We start from the raw sequence: 18,835 nt of genomic DNA, 5'->3' as shown, positions 1-18,835 counted from the left end.
TTTTAAGGCTGGAGCCTTGATAGGGGAGAGAGCTCCATAGCTCACACTGGCATGGGGCTTTTGGCCAGAAGAGACACCCAGCCAAGTCAGGGATTGGTTTTACCTCGTCAATATTCCCTGATCCAGGTATGAGAAGGGGTTTCTGCAAACACAGCCCCATGGGGCTGCCCACCCCCGGGGAGGGGCACCACCAGCTGGGGAGCTCCCTAGGAAATCTTTGCATGGCCATCAGCAGCCACGGGCAAAGGGGCTGGAAGGCACCGGAGAGGCTCCGACCTGATCAGCCATCAGACCTCGCACGAAGCATTTGGTACTTTCCTCCCAAACTTTGGCAGCAACGTTGAGCAAGGTGTGCACACGTACTCTGCAAGAGAAATCCCCAGCGACTTTGGGGTCACCAACACTCTTGCTTAACGACGGTGGTAATAACCTAACCCTGACACCACTGGATGGGATCCTTCCACGCAGATGGAAACCTTTGCAAGACCTTTAGATATCCGGTCCTGACATCCCAGGAGAGCGAGGACCTGCAGAGCTCTGCAGCAGGGGACGGTGCACAGCACTCGGCATGGCCTCCTGTGAAGGTTCCCGTTGCAGGAACCCCTGCTCCTTGCAGGAACCTTGCAGGGTGCCTTCGCAGCCACCCCACCGCCCTTCCTTCTCCTGTGCCGGCTCCTTGCCGCAGCCCGGAGGTGGTGGCACGCTTCGGAGCGTGCAAACTAACTAGGTCAGCACAAAACAGCCACTAAATATTTCATAGCCCTTCCAGCACTGACCTTTTCACATATCGAGCTCCTGGCTCCATTTAACGTGAACAAAGAAAGGCACCGAGGATAACACGCTGCGGTTTTACCATCCGCAGCTAAGGGCAACGGCCAGGAGTGCTCCGGGCAGCCGGATCAGGCCCAGGGACTCACCCCGGCACCTTTCTTGCTGGGAAGGTTTATTTGCATTCATTTGCTCCTGAGGAGACACAGCTGCTAATTGCTGTGGTTGCTCGCAGCTCCGGTGAACGCCAGCCGGGAGCAGCATGGGATGTACGGGCAGAGCACGGGATGTACGGGCAGAGTGCAGGATGCACAGGCAGAGCATGGGATGCACAGGCAGAGCATGGGATGTACGGGCAGAGCATGGGATGCACAGGCAGAGCGTAGGATGGACGGGCAGAGTGCAGGATGCACAGGCAGAGCATCGGATGCACGGGCAGAGTGTAGGATGCACGGACAGAGTGTGGGATGCACAGGCAGAGCATGGGATGTACGGGCAGAGTGCAGGATGCACGGGCAGAGCACGGGATGTATGGGCAGAGTGCAGGATGCACGGGCAGAGCATGGGATGCACAGGCAGAGCATGGGATGTACGGGCAGAGCATGGGATGCACAGGCAGAGCGTAGGATGGACGGGCAGAGTGCAGGATGCACAGGCAGAGCATCGGATGCACGGGCAGAGTGTAGGATGCACGGACAGAGTGTGGGATGCACAGGCAGAGCATGGGATGTACGGGCAGAGTGCAGGATGCACGGGCAGAGCATGGGATGTACGGGCAGAGTGTAGGATGCACGGGCAGAGCATGGGATGTACGGGCAGAGTGCAGGATGCACGGGCAGAGCATGGGATGCACGGGCAGAGCACGGGATGCACGGGCAGAGTGTAGGATGGACAGACAGAGCGTAGGATGCACGGACAGAGTGCGGGATGCACGGGCAGAGCGCGGGATGCATGGACAGAGCATAGGATGCACGGACAGAGCGTGGGATGCATGGGCAGAGCGTGGGATGCACCCGGATTTGATCAGGCAGCAATGGAGGGGCATGGTGGTGCAGAAAACCATCGCACGAGGCACTGAGAAACACGGGCAAAAATGGACCATGTCCAGCAGGAACCGCACCAAGTGACCCGAGAGCACAACCCAGCGAGTCTCAGGGCTCTGCAGGGGCTGCCCAGCAAAAACACAACTCCCCCTGAGCCTGCTTTCACAATTCTTAAACTACTCTTCAAATTGCTACAGCAGCTCTAAGTCACCCCTCGGACACGGCCCATATCTAAGATGAGAACTAGGCTGGCCTTAAACCACCGGGGACGTAGTTATATGGGTCATTTCAGTTATCGAGGTAAAGGAAAAAAAAAATAGGCACCTGCCTCTCGCTGCCTTCAGGAACACATGAACACATGGACACGTCCAGCTCCATCCCCGCCTGGGTAACGGGGTCACTGGTAGTCGTTCCCCTCTGCCCCTCGATGCAGGCTCTTACAAACACTCATTAATTCCCCGGCGTGCGAGAGGCGCGGGATCCCATCCCCGTCAGCCAGTCTGTGATGAGCACTTAACGCAAGACTGATTTCTGACTCATGAGCCTCTTTCTAATTAGGGCACGTTATACAAATTCCCTACCCATACGGTGCAGGGTTCGTTTTCCCTTTGGTGATTGATACCCACCGGTGTGATTTTAACCTCCGTTAGGGCCAATTTCAGGGGCGTCAGGGCGGGGATGGATGGAAGAGCCGGGATGGGGCCGTCTCCTCCTTCAGCTGCCGACAGCATCACTTGGGCTCGCTCAGAGAGCCTAAATTTTGATCATTCTGCCCATCAGCAATAAGCTGGCTCAGATCTGAGCTGCCACGTCAGCCCCAGACCCTTAACCGCCTCCTGCCAGCACTAACGCATTTTCCTCCCTGCATTTACCTGGCAGCTTTGCCCCGGATAAGCAGCGGTGATCGACGTACACAACATTTCTGACATTATCGAGCAGCTGAAAGGGCGTTTTCCTGGTTAACGCCCCAGACTTGGGGTTTATTAGTGCTATTATAAATCAGTTCCGGTTTTTAGGGATAAAAACAAGCAAAGTGACATTCTGACAGTTTTGCCAGGGTGACCCAAACCTCTGGCAGCCGGTGGCTCTGAGCGATGCCACGGCCAGGGGGACGGTCCCCTGACCCCCCCATCCTGGTCCCCTGAGTGCCCCCAGCCCCTCATTCCCCCTCCTGCCTCCCAGGATACTTTTCTTTGCCAAGATTACATCAAGCACCACTGCAAACACTGGACCATCCCATAGGAAGGGCGATGCATTTAAGTACGCATCACCCATGGATTTTAAATTTTCCCTTTACTCGGTGGCAAGACAGCCCCTTGGGAAGTCCCTGTCCCACCAAACCTGCATGGTGGGGGGGCGATGGCCCCCAGCATCTCCGGGATCCCCCTTGCACGCTGAGATCTCCATGCTGGAAGCCAACAGTCCCCAGGAAAAGCAAAGTCCAAGGAGGAGCATCAGCTGACCGAGTGCTGAGAGTACGTGTGCCACAACACAAGGGAAATCATTAGGAAGGGCAAGCCCTTCATTTAAATAAAAAATAATGTCTTTCTGATGCAGAGCCTAGAAAACAGCTTTGATCAAAAAGTTAGTTTTCCAGTAAATTGAACTTTCCAAAGGGGCGGAGGGGAAGATTTAGGAAAATGGTGCTTTTGACTAAAAGCATCCTGATGCCCAAACCCAGCAGTCACATTCAGTAGCTGTTTCCTCAGGGACACACGGAGCCCCAGGAGGGGCTGTTTGTCCCGACGGATGCTCGGGATACGGGGCAAGAGCTGCCCCTGGCCTGGGGAGACCCACAGAGCCCCCGGGTCAGCTGCTGCCTTCACCCAAACTCCACTGCAAAAGTCAGGCCATGAAGAGTTAGGAAGAAAAAAAAATTTAAAAAAATCTGATTTTTCACATTAAGTTTTCCCATTAAATAAAAATAATTCTGCAACACCGGTGCTTCGTTAGCACACGAAGCTCTGCCTCCCGGTACCACCCAGCGACCCTCCTGTGAATTAATGGGATGCAAAGCACAGCTTTATCGGTTATTATATTAAGTACACTAGCAGACATCGCTTACCCAAACAGCCCGGATTATCTAGTTTCCCCCCTATTTTCACATTTGCATTAGCATGACATTATTAACACACTGTCTAGAGTAGAAATTCATGCAGCAGCTGTTAAATTCCAGGCGGACAGACCTTTTAACGGCACAAGTTAATACGCAATCACTTTAATTTTGAGCAACCAGCCGAGTGATTTCCTTTGCAAAGTAGATTTGATGCGTTTTGTTAAAATTCATCAGGCTTTCCAAAGGAAAAAACAGAGTTTGGTTACTAGGGGTAGTTTCTGCCCAAGAAATCAGGAGTTTTGATTGAAATTAGCTGAATGCAGCCAGCACGCAGGAGCTGCCCCGGTGCCCGCAGCAGGGGACAGTCCCTGTGCAAGAGCAGCGGTGGGTTGTGCCCATGCACAGGGCACCTGGAAGAAGCCGAATAAAGGAAATATTAAAAAAAAAAAAAAATTTTGAAGATCAGGGGTTCAGGCCATAACTTCCCATTTAGTCATTCTTAGAGGGACCTTGCCAGCAGCCGCGCATTAAGCTGCGGTGAATCCTAATCGCCGGATCCCCGACCCCTGGCCGGGGGAAGCTCAGTGTGACCCAGATACCAGCTCTTTAGCAAGAGCCGCGGCTCTCCGGGCTCCAGCGGCTCTGATGTTTTCCACAGCATGGGCTGGAAGGAGCGCTCGGAAAGGAGAAAGTTATTTGTATGATGTCTTGGGGAGAAAGGACAATGAATTTTTTAAGTTGGGTTAATTCGGTTATTTTGCTGCTCGGTGACCGAGAAGGAAGACTTCTCCTGGAAATGGCCGGAGCAGCAGCGAGGGCAGAGGGACCAGCGGCGCGCAGAGCCCGGGGGGCTGGACGCACGGCCCCAGGAGGTCGGACTGCCCCGGGAAGGACAACGCCGTCGCTATGCCTCCCTATGCTTAGAAGCATGGCTTTTAAGCGCTCAAAGTCATCAAAGAGCCGCTTGAGCGGAGTGAGCTCACGAACAATTTTGCTACCAGAGTCCGCCCCAGCGAACCTCTTGGCCACCATCGGACTCAAGCGACGGCAGCGTCGTCACTTCAGACCCTCCCGGCAGCACAGGCTCCGGTCTCAGGATGGCAGAACCCCACGTTCGCTTTACAGCCAACCAGCAGGAAGCTCGGGTAAATCATTTTAATAAATGTAGTGCATAAAAATCTGCTTTTCACCACGTTCCCCGGAAACAGAAACCCAAAACATTTCCAGATCCTCATGTTTCCTATGAAGCTCCACGAAGATGGCAAAAACCCCTTTATTCAACTCTACCCTCAAACCTAATCCTGCACGGAAAACTTTACAGAACCAATAGCAGCATCCACCCGGCATCGATGCCAGCACCTCCCGTGCCTGTCCCTGGGTGAGACACCTCCCCGAGGAAGGAGCACCCACCGCCAGCCCCGGGCAGACCACCCTTCCCCACCCGCAGCTCCCCCCAGATGCTCCCGAATCCCTTAGTAGCTTTTAGAGGGGGATCCGGGAAGCGCTGCCCGAGGTGTAGGGGATCTACAGGGTTTCCCAGGAAATCCTTGAGTACACACAAGTCTCCAGTGGCTGAGATTAAGAGTAAATACATTTACTGCCATCCTTTTAAAGGTCTCTCCTACTCGAGAGCCACAGAGGAGGAAATTACAGATTTCCCTGACCCGGGACAGATCCCCAGTGATTTCGGTACGAGGGAAGGTCGCTGCAGGTTAACTGATCTTCATTAGGAACCAAGTCGAACGGAACCAGCACAAGCGAGAGAGAAATCGGACAAACCCTTGGCAGGGACCCAGAGAACCCGTCGCCACGATGCGCTGCCGGCACCGGCGGGTTGCACATCTCCCCGCGAGACAGCGGGGACCGGCCCCGGCTGAGAGCCCACGGGAAGGGGGAGGCGAGAGGAGGGCTGCAGGCACAGCTGGGCATCACATCTGCAACACGAGCTATTAAAGCAAAGAACAGCGAGAGCTTGAGCGCGAGGGGACGGGTTACTGGGCAGCGGAGGGGTTGCACCGAGAGACAGCACTTGCTGCCCCAGTCACTTGCACAAATAATTCCCCAGGGAAATTCCCGTGTGCAGGTGGAAGGATGCTGCTGCTGGACATGTTTCTCTCCAACAACTGAATAAGGACAGATGCCTCAAGCCCTTCTCCAATTTTTCTGCACTGCTCAGCAGCCTCCCTTCTGCCAGGATGCTCATCCAGCCTCCAGCGGCTGCAAACCTCCAGGCAGCAGCGATCGCATGGCCCCAGCTTGGCCAGGGCCAGCCAAGGCCGAGGAGATTGGGCAACCACACGTGGTCCAGCAGGATCATCCCCCCGGAGGGATGGGGCACACAACGGACCTGGCTGGAAGCTGGTCCAAGGATTCTCAGTAATATAAATCCATAAAAAAAACCGCCAAAGAAATCCACGCACGCGATCAACAATATTGGTCATCAAAGCATCAGTTCCAGGCACTGGAAACGCCTGAACGTGCATGTGGGTGCTGCAGAGAGTAACCTGGTTATCGCGAACACGCTGCCAAGCTTCCTGACTGCTCCTGTCGATGAGAGCAGTAAGTAAACCGCTAAGCTGGCTCTCGCTTGGCTTTCGAGTAAACAAATCCTAAAGCTCAGCTCACGTTCTGGCACCTCTGAGCGAAGAAGCTATTCAGCCAGATGTGCACCTCCAGGAAACCAACACAAGGGAGAACCGCCGCCCCTTTTCCCAGCCTGTAACACCTGGGAAACTCAGGCAGGGAGGGGAGGGAGATGGAGATGTGCTCTCTGCATCCTCCAGCACCTGCCAAAACGGCCCTTGTATTCTTTAAACAAGTGGGAATACGCAGGGGTGTGCAGGGCCAGGCAGGATTTCTGCCTAGTCCTGTGGATTTTATTGCCTGTGCATCTCCCACCGCCTTGGGTCCACGGGCACCTTCCCCAGCGTCGCCACGGGGCGAGGGCAGAAGGGGAAAGCCGGAAAGGCTGCAGTCCAAGCAGGTTTTAGCGACCATCCTCTGCAGAGCAAGCACTCTTAGCCATCCCCTCCCCTGGCAGAAGCTGCCCCCCGTGCAGCCCCAGCAGCGGTGCGGCCGGACGGCGTCTCTGCCGCAGCCCCCCGCTTCACGCCACGCTCCTTGAGCAGACATCACCAGTGTCCGTGCCTCAGTTTCCCCAGGAGGGATGATGCTAACACTCTCTCTGGCAAACTCCTTGTTGAGGGGTGCTTTGGGATAAACAGTCCCAGATTTACCAGGTTACTAGCCGTAAAAAATTACATCCATTTATAGATGACTTTTAGTTACTCTTTTTGTTATACAACCGAGCCGTGCAAGTCAAAGCAGGGAAAGAAACGAGCACTGTTTACTGCCGCTTGTGCCAGGACGAAGGTTTAAATATCAGTTACTCCCCTCGTGTGGATTTAAATACTATTAAATTAAACAGAAATACTGTTGTGGGCTGTCAGCATCCCATCTTCTGCCCAGCCATCCAGCACCCCAGTGCCTGCGCTTGGGGTATCGGTCAGCAGAGCCGCTCCAGCCACCCTGCAGCCCTAAAACCCGCACAGCAACGCGCCCAGCAGCTCTTGACAGACAATTTGCACAGATTAAAACCCCGAAGCCTTGCTGCAGAGGTATTTGTCTGCACCATAAAAGCAGTAGCCAGGCTCCAGCTTGTTAATTAAAAAGACAAAAGCCCGTATAATGTACCTGTTAAATTGGATTATGGAACAGTAAAAAGAAATCCGTGTTTATCGGTAACAAAAAGCCATTTTTTTCCCCAGCGAGGATGGGGTTTCTCTCCATTTTAACCGGCAGAGGGGGCAGGCAATTGCAGGCAGGGCTGCACCGCCCCGGCCCAGGCAAAGCCGAGCTCTCGCTTCCACCCCAGGCTCGACCCCAGGCTTTACTGCAAACGCAGCAGCATCACTGGGGGCAAAAATCCGTATTTCCCCTCCCAAGCACCCACGTTTTCAAACCTTGTTTCCTCCTCTGATCCACCACCAGCTCTCAGGGCAGCTTTAAAATTTTACACCGAGGCTTTTTGACCGATCCAGGTGCTTAAACCCAGCCAGATCCCAGGTCTGGGCTTCCCACAGCTGCTCTCCTGCTATCTCCTTGATAAACGCAGGGACAGCAGCGTGTCCTCCGAGGTGGAACAGTAATGCTGAAGTGTCAGCTTTTTTGTAAGCCTCAGGTCTCTCTTTTTTTCTGGCCAACTCTAAGTAAAAGGAGGTGTCCCCTGCAGACTAAAATCAGATAGAGAAAAAATCACAGAAAACAAAAAAAACCCCCATAGCCCAGCCCAAGGCAGTCTCCTGTGACCCGCATTTAAAGGTAGAAAACCTCCAAGGACGTGAAAACTGGTTCATAGCACAGAGAAATAGAGGAAATTCTCTATTTTTTTCCTGCAGAAAACCTCCCAGTACTTTGAAGCACAGCAGCTCCAAGAAGCGAGGAACGCAGCCGTGTGATGAGCTTGCCCGTTCTTTGCCCAGCCTCGGCAAGTCAGCGTCCCCACCGAGGGGGGAGCAACGCACGGGGGTCCCTGGGGCGATGCCATCAGCACGCAGGCAGAGCAGATGCCACCGGGACCTTGAGCCAAGACGAGCCGTCCCAGAGCCAGGGCAGGTTGCCCGGGGCACGCAGCCCGCTCCTCCCGCTCGCCAGCTGCCACACAGCTGCCAGGGTGGTACCCACGCAGGTTCCTGCCGCTGATCCGACACAGACGAGGGACAGCAGCACCGCGCTTCGTGCCACAGGGGCTGCTCCTCTGGGGCATCCCCTTGTGCTGCGTAACGAAGGGAGAGGCGATACCTGCAAACGGCTCCCTGCGGCACAGCTCAGGCTCTGCCCAAACCCCGTCCCTGCTCCCCGGGGCTGCTGCCGAGGTTTGGGACCTGTCTGTCACCTCCGTGGGTCTGTCACCTCCGTGGGTCTGTCACCTCCGTGGGCTGGCCCCCACTCCAGGCAGGTTTGTACGGCAGCTCACCTGCCCCCACGGCAGCAGCAATGGGTATCAGTGACCCACGGGGACGCGGGGGGGGCTCAGTCCCCCTGCCAGCCCCCCCGGGGAGCCCCCTGCTCTGCACCCCAGGCACCCAGCACCAGCAGAGCCCCCCCCACCCCCAGCAGCCCTGCCCTCCCCAGGGTGAGGGTCCTGCCCCACGCTCAGCCCCTCTCTGCCCCACACCACGGGCAGCTGCCGGCCCAGCGCAGCCACAACAGGCAGCACTGCCACCAACAACAGCTTTGGACTTCAGCTTCCTACGTGTAAACAGAGACTCCCCTTTCCTGCTCGCAGCTTCCTTCAGCCGTGCAGGCAGATAACATTGTCTGAGCGTGGAAAACGCGCTCTTCATCCCCTACACAAACAAAACCCCTCCTGTTGCAGCACGAGCGACGCCAACCACCCTTCTCCTGCGAAAAGCTGCCCTAAGGTGTCCCTGCGGCATCCCACAGCCACCCCGACAAGCTGCATGACAGCACCCCACCCCAGAGCTGCTCCCAGCACCCCCCTCAGCCCCAGCCTGGATTATACGCAGCCAAGTCCACCCGGCACCACTGAGAGGGATCCGCACGCTGCTGGACGGAGCTCCTTTGTCCCCAGCCCAAAGGCAGCAAAGCCCCGGCGCTGCCCAAAGCACCCAGGCTCTCCGAGCCTCCTGGGTGCTGGTCCTTGCAGGTGAGCTGCAGCACAAAACGCACTAGTTTTTGGGGGTTTGGGGTTTTTTTTTTTTAATTTAATAACTGCTGCCAAAAGCTGTCCTGGCCCTGGGACTGGGAGGAGAGCAGCTCTCGGGCTTCAGGCCTGCAAGCGCAGCATCTTCAAAAAGCACCACGTATTTTATCCCTTCCTCGGCCGGTGCGCTTCAGGGTTCCCCACGCGTTTGGACTTGGGGGACTAAACAGCCCCAAGCTGAAAACCACATTTTAGGGATGGACCCCCCCCCTGGCAGGGGGAGAGGGGGTGCTCCTGGGGCTGCACGGCCCCTTCCCGTCTCTGGGGTCACACCGGGATGCGAGAGCCACGTTTTTCCTTTCAGAGGAATAGAAATGCTTCATCGCCACCCATAAAAGCCTGGAAATGCCACGAAATGCACCCTGGAGTGTTTGAAAGCCCAGAGGGGGTGAAGGCTCCTTCACGGGTGACTCTGTGCTGTTGGGTCCGTTGATGGCAACGCTGGATTTCAGCGTGGGAGGAAAAGGACGTGCGGCACTGGGGAAAACGCTCCCGTTTGGGCTGTAAAATCTCCCCTCTCAGATTCTCCCAATTAAGCCCATGCTCTGCTAAAAAAAATGTAGCCACACTAATCCTGACGTTTCTGGGATTTTTGCACAGATTTTTTTGAAAAACAGAGCCCAAATCCTGACTTTTCTATAATTTAATGGGTCCTTCCCGCTCAGCCCCTCTCTGTCCACGCGTCCCTTCGCACGGCAGAGCACGAGGGACGGCTCGCAGGGGCACGGCCGGTGCCGGCAGCGTGTCCAGAGCGGAGATGTAATTGCACTGAGCTGCTCTCCTGCAGCGCCCGAGTGGGATCGGCTTTTCTCGTGGTGACGGAGCTCAATCCGTTATTGCTGTCTCAAAATACATGGATATTTTTGGCATTTCCAGGTGAAACCTGGACCGAATCCTTCTGTTGCTACAGTTTGGGGAGCAAATCGTCATCTTCTCGAGCCTCAGCCCCAGCATCAGCGCACCAGCTCTCCTTCGCCCACTCTCCGGGGATATTCCTAGCACAAAACCTTTGCGGTACTGGGGAGAGGCCAATTCCCAGTGGCCGAAGCTCCAGAATTTGGGATCCTGCCCTAGCTCTGCTGTAGCTTGGGGTAGAGGGACAGGCTCGGGGCGGATGGGGAAACAAAACGCAGCCGTGCTCCATTTTTCCAGCCTCCGCAGCCCTGCAGAAGCGGTTACGCATTCACTTGGTCGCTACGTAAATTCACGAGGAACCGGCATTTCTGATGTGCAGGCAGAGGAACATACGGCCCAGCGTATGCAAATGCATTGTCACTCGAAGCGTAAAGCAGAGGGGTTTCTGGTGAACATTTCTGAGCAGAACAGAGGGCAGAAATGTTAAAATAAAAAAAAAATAAAAAAAAAAAAGATGGCAGCAAATCAAATCCTGACTAGATCTGCAGTATCTAGGTTACCTTAATTATGTTCGGCTAAATATGGATGCCAATTAATTAGAAGGCTGCTGATTTCCAAAGAAAATTAGTTTACTCTTAATAAGCTAATCAGTCCCTATTTAAAAAAAATAATGAAATTATTAGATTGTACAAAGGCGTGTGCAACCACTTGACACGGAGTGCCGAGGTTTGCTCCGGCTGGGATTTATCGGGTGCAATATTGCCGGGGATTTCTGCACGGGGCTGACGATCCCTTCGGAACAGGTTGCAAACGGCATCGCGCTCCCTCTGCTTTTGTCCCACTGGGACCAGGCTACATTTGCCAGGAAAAAAAAAAAAAAAAGGTAATTTGCTGGCAATATTGAGTTATTAGCTCAGGATTTAGGACCACGAGTAAGTGGTGTGTAGAAGGCCATCCTCCCAGCTCGGGCTCGGTGGCGTGGGGAGGGAGGCAGAGATGGGGCTGGAGCGCTCTGAGTGCTCAGACAAAGCTCCTGGTTTTTTGAATATTAATGAGAGTCAAGCTGCGTGCTGCAATTAAAATGCTGATTATAATTTCTTCCATCTGTAGCTGATTCTACTCCAGAAATTAAAGAAAAATTTAGGAGATGTGAATGTTACATGGGGAAAGTGCCTAAGAATGCCAGGGGGCGGGGAGACGGGGTGCGGGGGGGCTCGGAGGGGAGCGCTGCTCCAGCTCCTTCCCGGCTGGAAAACCCGGCGGGTTTGGCACTGCAACTTTGCTGCCCGGGAGCCTGCGAGACACCCGCCTTCTCCCCACGCATGCCGTGTGTCTTCACACGTGGTGCGTCTCCAAGTTACAAGGTGCATCCTTAAGGGGAGCGAGTGCAGCTCCTCCCACGCCAGAAATGCTCCCGAGAATGGGGGACACGGAGCCCCGCGTCCCCTCCTGCAGCCCAAGAGCCGCGGGACAAGGGCAGGATGCCCAGGGATGGGATGCGGGTACCAGCTCAGAGCTCCCCGTCCACCCACCGGAGCACCGGCGGGAGAGCAGCAGCAGCAGCAGCAGCAGCGCAACCGTGGTACCCCGCAGCGGTGCCCTGCGCTCAAGTTTCTGGAGCAAAGCAAAGCAAAGGTAATATTTATTTCACGTTCAAGGTCGCTGCCGCCCAGCTTTTCCTCCAAGAGACGCGGCTCTGCGTCTGCCGCGGGGACGGGTGCTCGGCCAGCAGCCACGGCTGCGCACCAAGCGCGGTCCCACGGGGCGGCTTCTGAAGCGTCAGCTGAATTTACGGGAGTTTAAAATCGCATGAGCAAGAGATGTGCGGATCCACGGGGGTACTCATGCAGAGAGCTGCCGAAAGTCTTAGCTGGGGAAGCAAAAGCACAGCGCCGTGGGGTCTTGCAACAGGAAAACGGGGTGCGCAGCCGTGTTCTCCCTCGCAGACTGTCTGGGGCATCAAATTTGAGAGCTGAGATTATATGGACAAGCTGAAATAAAGGGCAAGGACCTGCTACCTGCCCGGCAGGACAAGGGGCTCCACGGGGACTCCCCTGATTTCTGGAGCTGTGTCAGTGAAATACCGGGGTCACAAACCCGAGTGGCCTCAGCCGCTGCGCAGGGGCAGGGTGGAGATGTGCCCGGCGCCCAGCACGTGCTCACTGAGAGGTGCCAAAAAGGCTTTTAACAAACATTTCATTTTCCTCTGAAAGAAAAAACTCGATTCACTAAGGCAGCTGTAAATCCTCCCTTCCCCAGGCAAGAAAACCCCAGTAAAGGACAGCGAAGGCTTCGACACATCCCTCTGCAGGGAAGGATTCCCGGGATGGAGCGTGCATCCTCACACCCGCGCTTGGGGACCGGCTCCGGATCAGAGTCGCCTCCGCCGGGTCCAAACCTCTTACCTGTTCGAGGGGGATGACGAGGAAGGAGCCCCCGCCGGCGCTCTCCGTCACGATGGCGAGGAAGCGGGCGTTGACGGCGCAGAAGTGGTTGTCGTGGACGTTCTTGGTGATGGGGATGCCGTCGAAGCAGTGCTCCCGGCTCGCTACCTTCCCGTAGACGTTCCGAAACTTGGAGCTGCGGTACTGCGGGCGCCATGACATCTGCGGGGCAAATGCAGAGGGCTTAGTCTTCCCCCAACACCCCACCCGGGCTGTTTCCCAGTTGCTTTCCAGTTTCCAACCCGTGCTGCAATAGGGATTTGGCCTGACGAGGCACAGCGGTCACAGGGCAGCCCAGATCTGCAAATATAACACCCTTGAAAAAACGTGAGATGTCTCCCTGGTGCGAGGTACAACTCAGAGAAGGCATTAAAAGGCTCGCCGCTGTTGCAAAATTTAAGCTGATCTCCTTTTCAGCGTGAACTGCTTATCTAGAACACACAGCGCTACTACTTCATGCGCATCTGACAACTGAATTAAGGCTTTTAATGCGATGGCTCGGAAATGGATTGGTCCGGACCGTATGAAAGCATGCACCAGGGCAGGAGGAGAGCACTTAGGCAGGGAGTGAGCATCGCAGAGCTGGTACGCGTTGCCTTCAGCTGTCTCAGCTTATTTTGCGACGGTTTTCCCGCATGGGCTAACCCGTAGCATCGCGGGAGCACTTGCTGCAGGCCGGCTGCCATTGCCCCCAACAGTGAGGTGCTCCCAGGGATCCCACCAGCTGATCCCAGCGGATCAGGGATCCCAAGGACCCCCCAGCTCATCCTGTTCCCCAGAGCGAGTCCAAACGCTGCAGATACGTGCACAGAAATAAGGGCACTTTTGCTTGTCCTCACTACTTTGCTTTTTCTAAGTGAAAAAAAAAAAAAAAAAAAAAAAGACTGCTTTTTTAATTTCAGTCTTCTTTTGAACAGTTCTTATGGTAGCACAAGTGCTCACGATAAAATCTATAAAGCTTTAAAGCACTTTGAGTGTGCAGAAAAGCGTAAGCGTTTAAGCCACCTTGGAGCAACACGAGCACTCGGCTCTACCCAAACACGCGGTAATTGCACGCCTGAGGACTCGCTCACGTCTTCCTAACCAGAATCTATCGACCGAAGGGCGAGAGTGTGTACTCAAATCCTGGGCCATCTGCTGAGAGCATCTCTCGGCGAGGGGCGACGCCAGAGAAACGCGCCGGTGGCGGCTCTAACCCCGAGTAACTCCCGCCGAGTCCCTGCTTGGCCCCAAACTCAACACCACGGGCACGCGGTTGGGCGCACGGCGTGTCTGAGCAGCACCTCCTGAATTTGAACGGGGAATGGCCGCAGACAGCAGTGTTTCCATCTCTAACTCTCACGAGCAGGATTAACTCACGGCCGCGGGGCAAAAGGCAGAGCGAGGAACAGCGGAGCCCGCACCGCGCAGCGCAGTGCTGATGTCAAGGGACGCGTCGCAATGACCTCGTGCGAGCAGAGCCCCGCTGCGCCCATATCCCTCGCAGCATCCGACACCCTGCCTGAGACCCCGCTGCCGTGTCCCCGCTGCGCTGCCCTGACCCCGCAGCCACCCATTGTACCCAAAATCCCGGCCGGATTTCCCAGCCCACCAGCGGCACCTATGCCGGGAGCATCCTTCCGAGGATGCACGTTTGTCACGGAGGAGGTGCTGTCGGCAAACCCCAGGCTGCAAGGAAAAAGGCGACAGATCCATGAGGATTTAACCCGACATGAGAGCAGAGAGACTTTTTTTGGCTGGAAAGGTTTCTGCTCCGAAAAAAATGCAGACTCACGTCCAACAAAGCACTGGGAAACTTTGCCAAACCTACCCAAGCGGTCGGAGCCAGGCAGGGCGAGGAAAAACACCCCGACCGCAGCTTGAGGAGTGGCTTTCAAGAGTTTCACTAAATCTTAACATTTTCTTTTGTCAGAACAGAAGAGTTTTCATGGTGAAATTAAAATTTTTATAGTGTTAAAAAAAAGCCGAAAAATGTATTTCGATATTTTTTAAGCTCTCAATTTGCTCCGTGATGCCGGGACTTTGACTTCACTCTCGTTCCTGCCATCCGTGCCCCTCTGCTCCAGACCTATTGCAAAAAAACCCCCCAAATTCTCTCAAAAGGGCCATTTGCTCAATCCTTCCCCCACTAAACTTTTCAGATGCTTCGTAGCATATCCCCAGGCAGGAGAAAACCCACGGACCCCCCTGCAGAAACCCCTCCGGCCGCGCAGGGGTAGCAGACAAGGGGCTCCCAATATTTTCTGCATCCAGAAATTCAGCTTAACGAGTCACTGCCAAACAAAACACCAGCACCAAGGAGCTCCAAGCAGGCCAGAAACGTGTTTTTACCCTTAACGTGGATCCTCACACGTGTGCTACGGATGCTCCCTTCCCACCACGGACCCCAGCTGCGAGGGCGATGCTGCTTCCGGGACCTCAGCACTTCTACATCTCTCTTTTTTTCCAGCCCTCCCTGTTTTATTCTTTCACCAAAAAACTGGGCAAGTCTCCACTCAGCCTCTGCCACGCCGGGAGGAAGCAATAAACTCAAGTGCCTGTTTCGTTGGAGAAATCCAGAGTTTCTTTTCTTTAACCTCAAGCAGGATTTCCTGTAAACAGCATCACATCACCCCGCAGCCCCGGGGATGCAGACAGCCCGGAAACGCCGGCAAAATCCCTGGCAAGGGGCAAGGGGCTGCCCACAGCCGGCATTGTGCGGCGGGTGGCTCCCGGCCGGGCTCTTTCCTGCAGATTTCTGGTTTTGGCAGCCGGCGAAGGCTTTCCCACACCAGAAATAGCTCCCCGTGCCGCGTGGGAGAGCCGGGGACCTTGGGGAGGGTCACGGGGGTCCCAGCCCCACCAGCTGCGGGGACCATCAGCCCTCGGATGGAGCTCTGCGCCGGGTGCTGCGGTGCAGGAGGAGCAGGGAAAAGCAGGGACGGTTTTGCACCGATGGGAGATTTTGGGTTGAAAAATAAAAAGCTGAGCATCCTTTGCTCCTTGGTCTGGCTCCAAAGCAGGCTGCTCCTGCCGGTGCTCTGTCCTGTCGCTGGAGCAAGGTGCTCAAGGGCTGGGCGGGCAGGAAAAGTCTGCTTGGAAAACACCTTGTGTCTGCTCCTTCAGCAGATGGCTTTGGCAGAGGTCGTGTTCTCCGGCATCCTGGGGAAAGCGGCGTCCTGCTCTGCAAAGCTGTGCGCACCTCCGGGTTTGGCACGTGGATGGAGGTGCTGCCGGCACCGGTGGGATCTGCCCACCCTGCCACGCTCCGCCTGAACCCCTTTCCCTGTGGAGCCCACGGGGCTGCAGCAGGCATTGCCTACAAATAAAAACCGAGAAATATTTTCTGGCCGAGAAAAAAAATCACTGTTTTCCCATTGCATTATCCGATTGGGGTGGTTTTGTGAGCAATGTTTCAATTCTGGATTCATGAAAACTTGGAGTTTCCAAGCAGATGCCAGCTTTATTTTTCCATTTAATTTTATTATTTATTTCTCCATTTATTTTCCCCACCTATATACATTTAAACCTTCTCTTTAAAGCTAGTGTCATCTCATGGGGCTTCCAAGCATCCAGGGGATGGGGGAAGCAGCAGGAGCCCTTTGGTTTCCACTGGCAGCCCATGGTGGCCGTGGCACTGAGCCCATGGCAGCGATGCTGGGGACACCACGGCTCCGATCCGGAAAGATTTCCCCGGTGCCCGGCTGCTCCCGAAGGATGCGGACAAGAGCACAAGCCAACACGCAAGGCCACCAAGGGACCTTAGGGATGCCAGGAGGAAGAAAGTCAAGGAAAACCCAACGTGCAAAGGGTGATGCACCACCCTTGTGCTGCAAACGCAGCTGCCGACGGGTTGCACGTGGGAAGCCTTCCCAGCAAAATACACGGTTGCACGAGAAATAGCATTTTGTGATGGAAAACTGTTGAAAACCACTCAAATTTTCTAGCCAGGAGGATGAAAATCTCTTATCCCGCAGGGTCTGCAATCCAGGCTAAAGGGAGAGTTTCAAACGGGAAACAGTTTTGTTATTTACTTATTTATTTCCCCCCCGTGTGCTGCTTTGCAGAGTCCGTCGCTCCCCGGGGTTTCCGGGCTCGGAGGGGGCACACTGGAGTTCGGCGCTGGACAAACATCCTATTTCCTGGCCGAGCCAGCGAAGGCTTTTGAAGATGAGGAGGGGATGGAGAGGAGGGGGGATGCCGGGATGCTTCAGCCACCGGCGCGACGCAGCTCAGCGCTCTCCTCCAGCACCGAGTATTCTGCAGGTGGTGCTGGGGAGGAAAAGAGCCCCTTCCCCAAAGGAGCTGGACTCGGGCGAGACAAAGCAGGAGAGGAAGGGCTGGAAAAAGCGACCCAGCCATGCTGCGCTCCCACACCGGCCCCTCTGCCCTTCGCTTCCTCCCGGGGGCACGGCGACGGCAGCCAGGGGCTTTGCACGGGTGTTTGCATGCGGAGACCGGAGTGTCTCATGTCCCACGGGGTGTGGGGACGGGTGGCCGTGACCTGGCCGTGGTGGCATCGTCGTGGCAAGCCCTCCATGTGCCAGGGGACAGGGACCTTCCCCAAAACGTCAAGAGAAATGTTGCATTTGCTGTCTTCCCCTTGAATTTAAACCCTTGCTCCATCTGCATTTCAGCAACCGTGGAAATAAACGGCATTTCAAACTCTTGGGGGTTTTGTTCCAAATTTCTTTTCCTTTTTCTCCTCTCTTACAAGCTATATGCGGCGTTTTGACTTAAAGTTTGCAAAACTCTGTCTGTTCAGAACCTATCGTTCTCGTTGCAAATTATTTTCCCCCTGCAAATACCCTTCTCTCTGCTCCAGAACAGAAAAATGAAAAAACCAAACTCGGGGTGAATTCAGAGATGCTTGTGAGCTCTCCGGGAAGATGAAGGATGCCAGAAGACAAAAAAATCCTGCTAATTTTAGCTCCTGGTGCCACCTGCCCTGGTGCACTTGCGTGAAGCCGCAGATGTCCCTGGAGCCCCGGTCGGCCCCGGCTCAGATCAGACTTGATGCGATGATGTGCCATTCTGGAAGTTATTATCCAAAGCATTTGCAATCCTTCAATATATAATTTTTATGAAACTTGCTTTCTTGAGTAATCCTCTACATTCTGTCGAGGCTAATGGGCATTTTTATTTTGCCATCACCTCGCTCTCAATGGCTCAGAGGCATTAAAAAAATATTATCGATTTATTGGAGTCATTTCCATCCATCTCCAGAATCGGACTAATGTACCACCATTTCCAAGGTTCACTCTAGCTCTGCATTATTCTTGGACTCCGGTTTTTCCTTTCATTACGAAACTCCTCCCTTGTTTTGAGTTGAGCAGAACTTAACAGGAAAAACGAGAATACTATAAAGCACTTTGAAGCGAGGCAATAAAATAAAATAAATCGCATCCCCAATCACGACATTCAGCATCAACATTAACCCCAGGAAACAAGCAGCAGCAGAGAAATGCTCCGCTCCGCTCCGGCGTTGTTAAGCTCATTGAAATGTTTTACTTATTTAAGTGCTTGAGGGGAAGAGCGTGTCCCCAAATCCCAAGCTGGAAAGTGGAAATCTCTTTGGCAACAACAGTTAGAGCAGAAAATGGGTGCAGAGCCCAGAGCAGGGATACAGGTCAGTGCCGAGCATCTCTCTCCCCGTCCTCCCCTACCCCCCGTCCCCCCAGCAGCCCTGGGGAGGGGCAGAAGGCAGCCCCGGGGAGGGGAGGGGAGGGGGGGGGCCGGGCAGCGCTGCCATCCCGCTCCTCCTCTCCAAACAAAAGAACAAAGCAGCTCATTGAGGTTTCATAATCGGAGCGGCGATATCTGCCACCGCCGGGCATCCGTGCCAAGCCCGGCACCCAGGCTGGGGGGAACATCCCTCGTTTAGCAAAAATATTTCATTGAAGGAGAAACGCAGAAGAGCGTTGGATTGTTTCTGTGGGTCGTCACGTCGGTTTTGGTGCCGGTC

General features: G+C 54.8%; 1 protein-coding gene across 3 annotated transcripts in view; it reads right to left on the bottom strand.

The window, feature by feature from the left end:
• The window catches only part of CORO2B (coronin 2B), a 45,559-nt gene that overhangs the window by 10,109 nt on the left and 16,615 nt on the right, over positions 1-18,835 (bottom strand). For all 3 annotated transcript variants that reach the window (XM_075764332.1, XM_075764330.1, XM_075764329.1), the window contains one exon: positions 12,853-13,053. In XM_075764332.1, the coding sequence (XP_075620447.1) occupies positions 12,853-13,053 (201 nt within the window). The remainder of the gene's footprint in view (positions 1-12,852; positions 13,054-18,835) is intronic.

The sequence above is a fragment of the Balearica regulorum genome, chromosome 12 (genome assembly GCF_011004875.1).
Source record: "Balearica regulorum gibbericeps isolate bBalReg1 chromosome 12, bBalReg1.pri, whole genome shotgun sequence".
Classification (NCBI taxonomy): domain Eukaryota; kingdom Metazoa; phylum Chordata; class Aves; order Gruiformes; family Gruidae; genus Balearica; species Balearica regulorum.
Note: the sequence above shows the minus strand (reverse complement) of the source record. Positions and strands in the feature narration are given on the sequence as shown.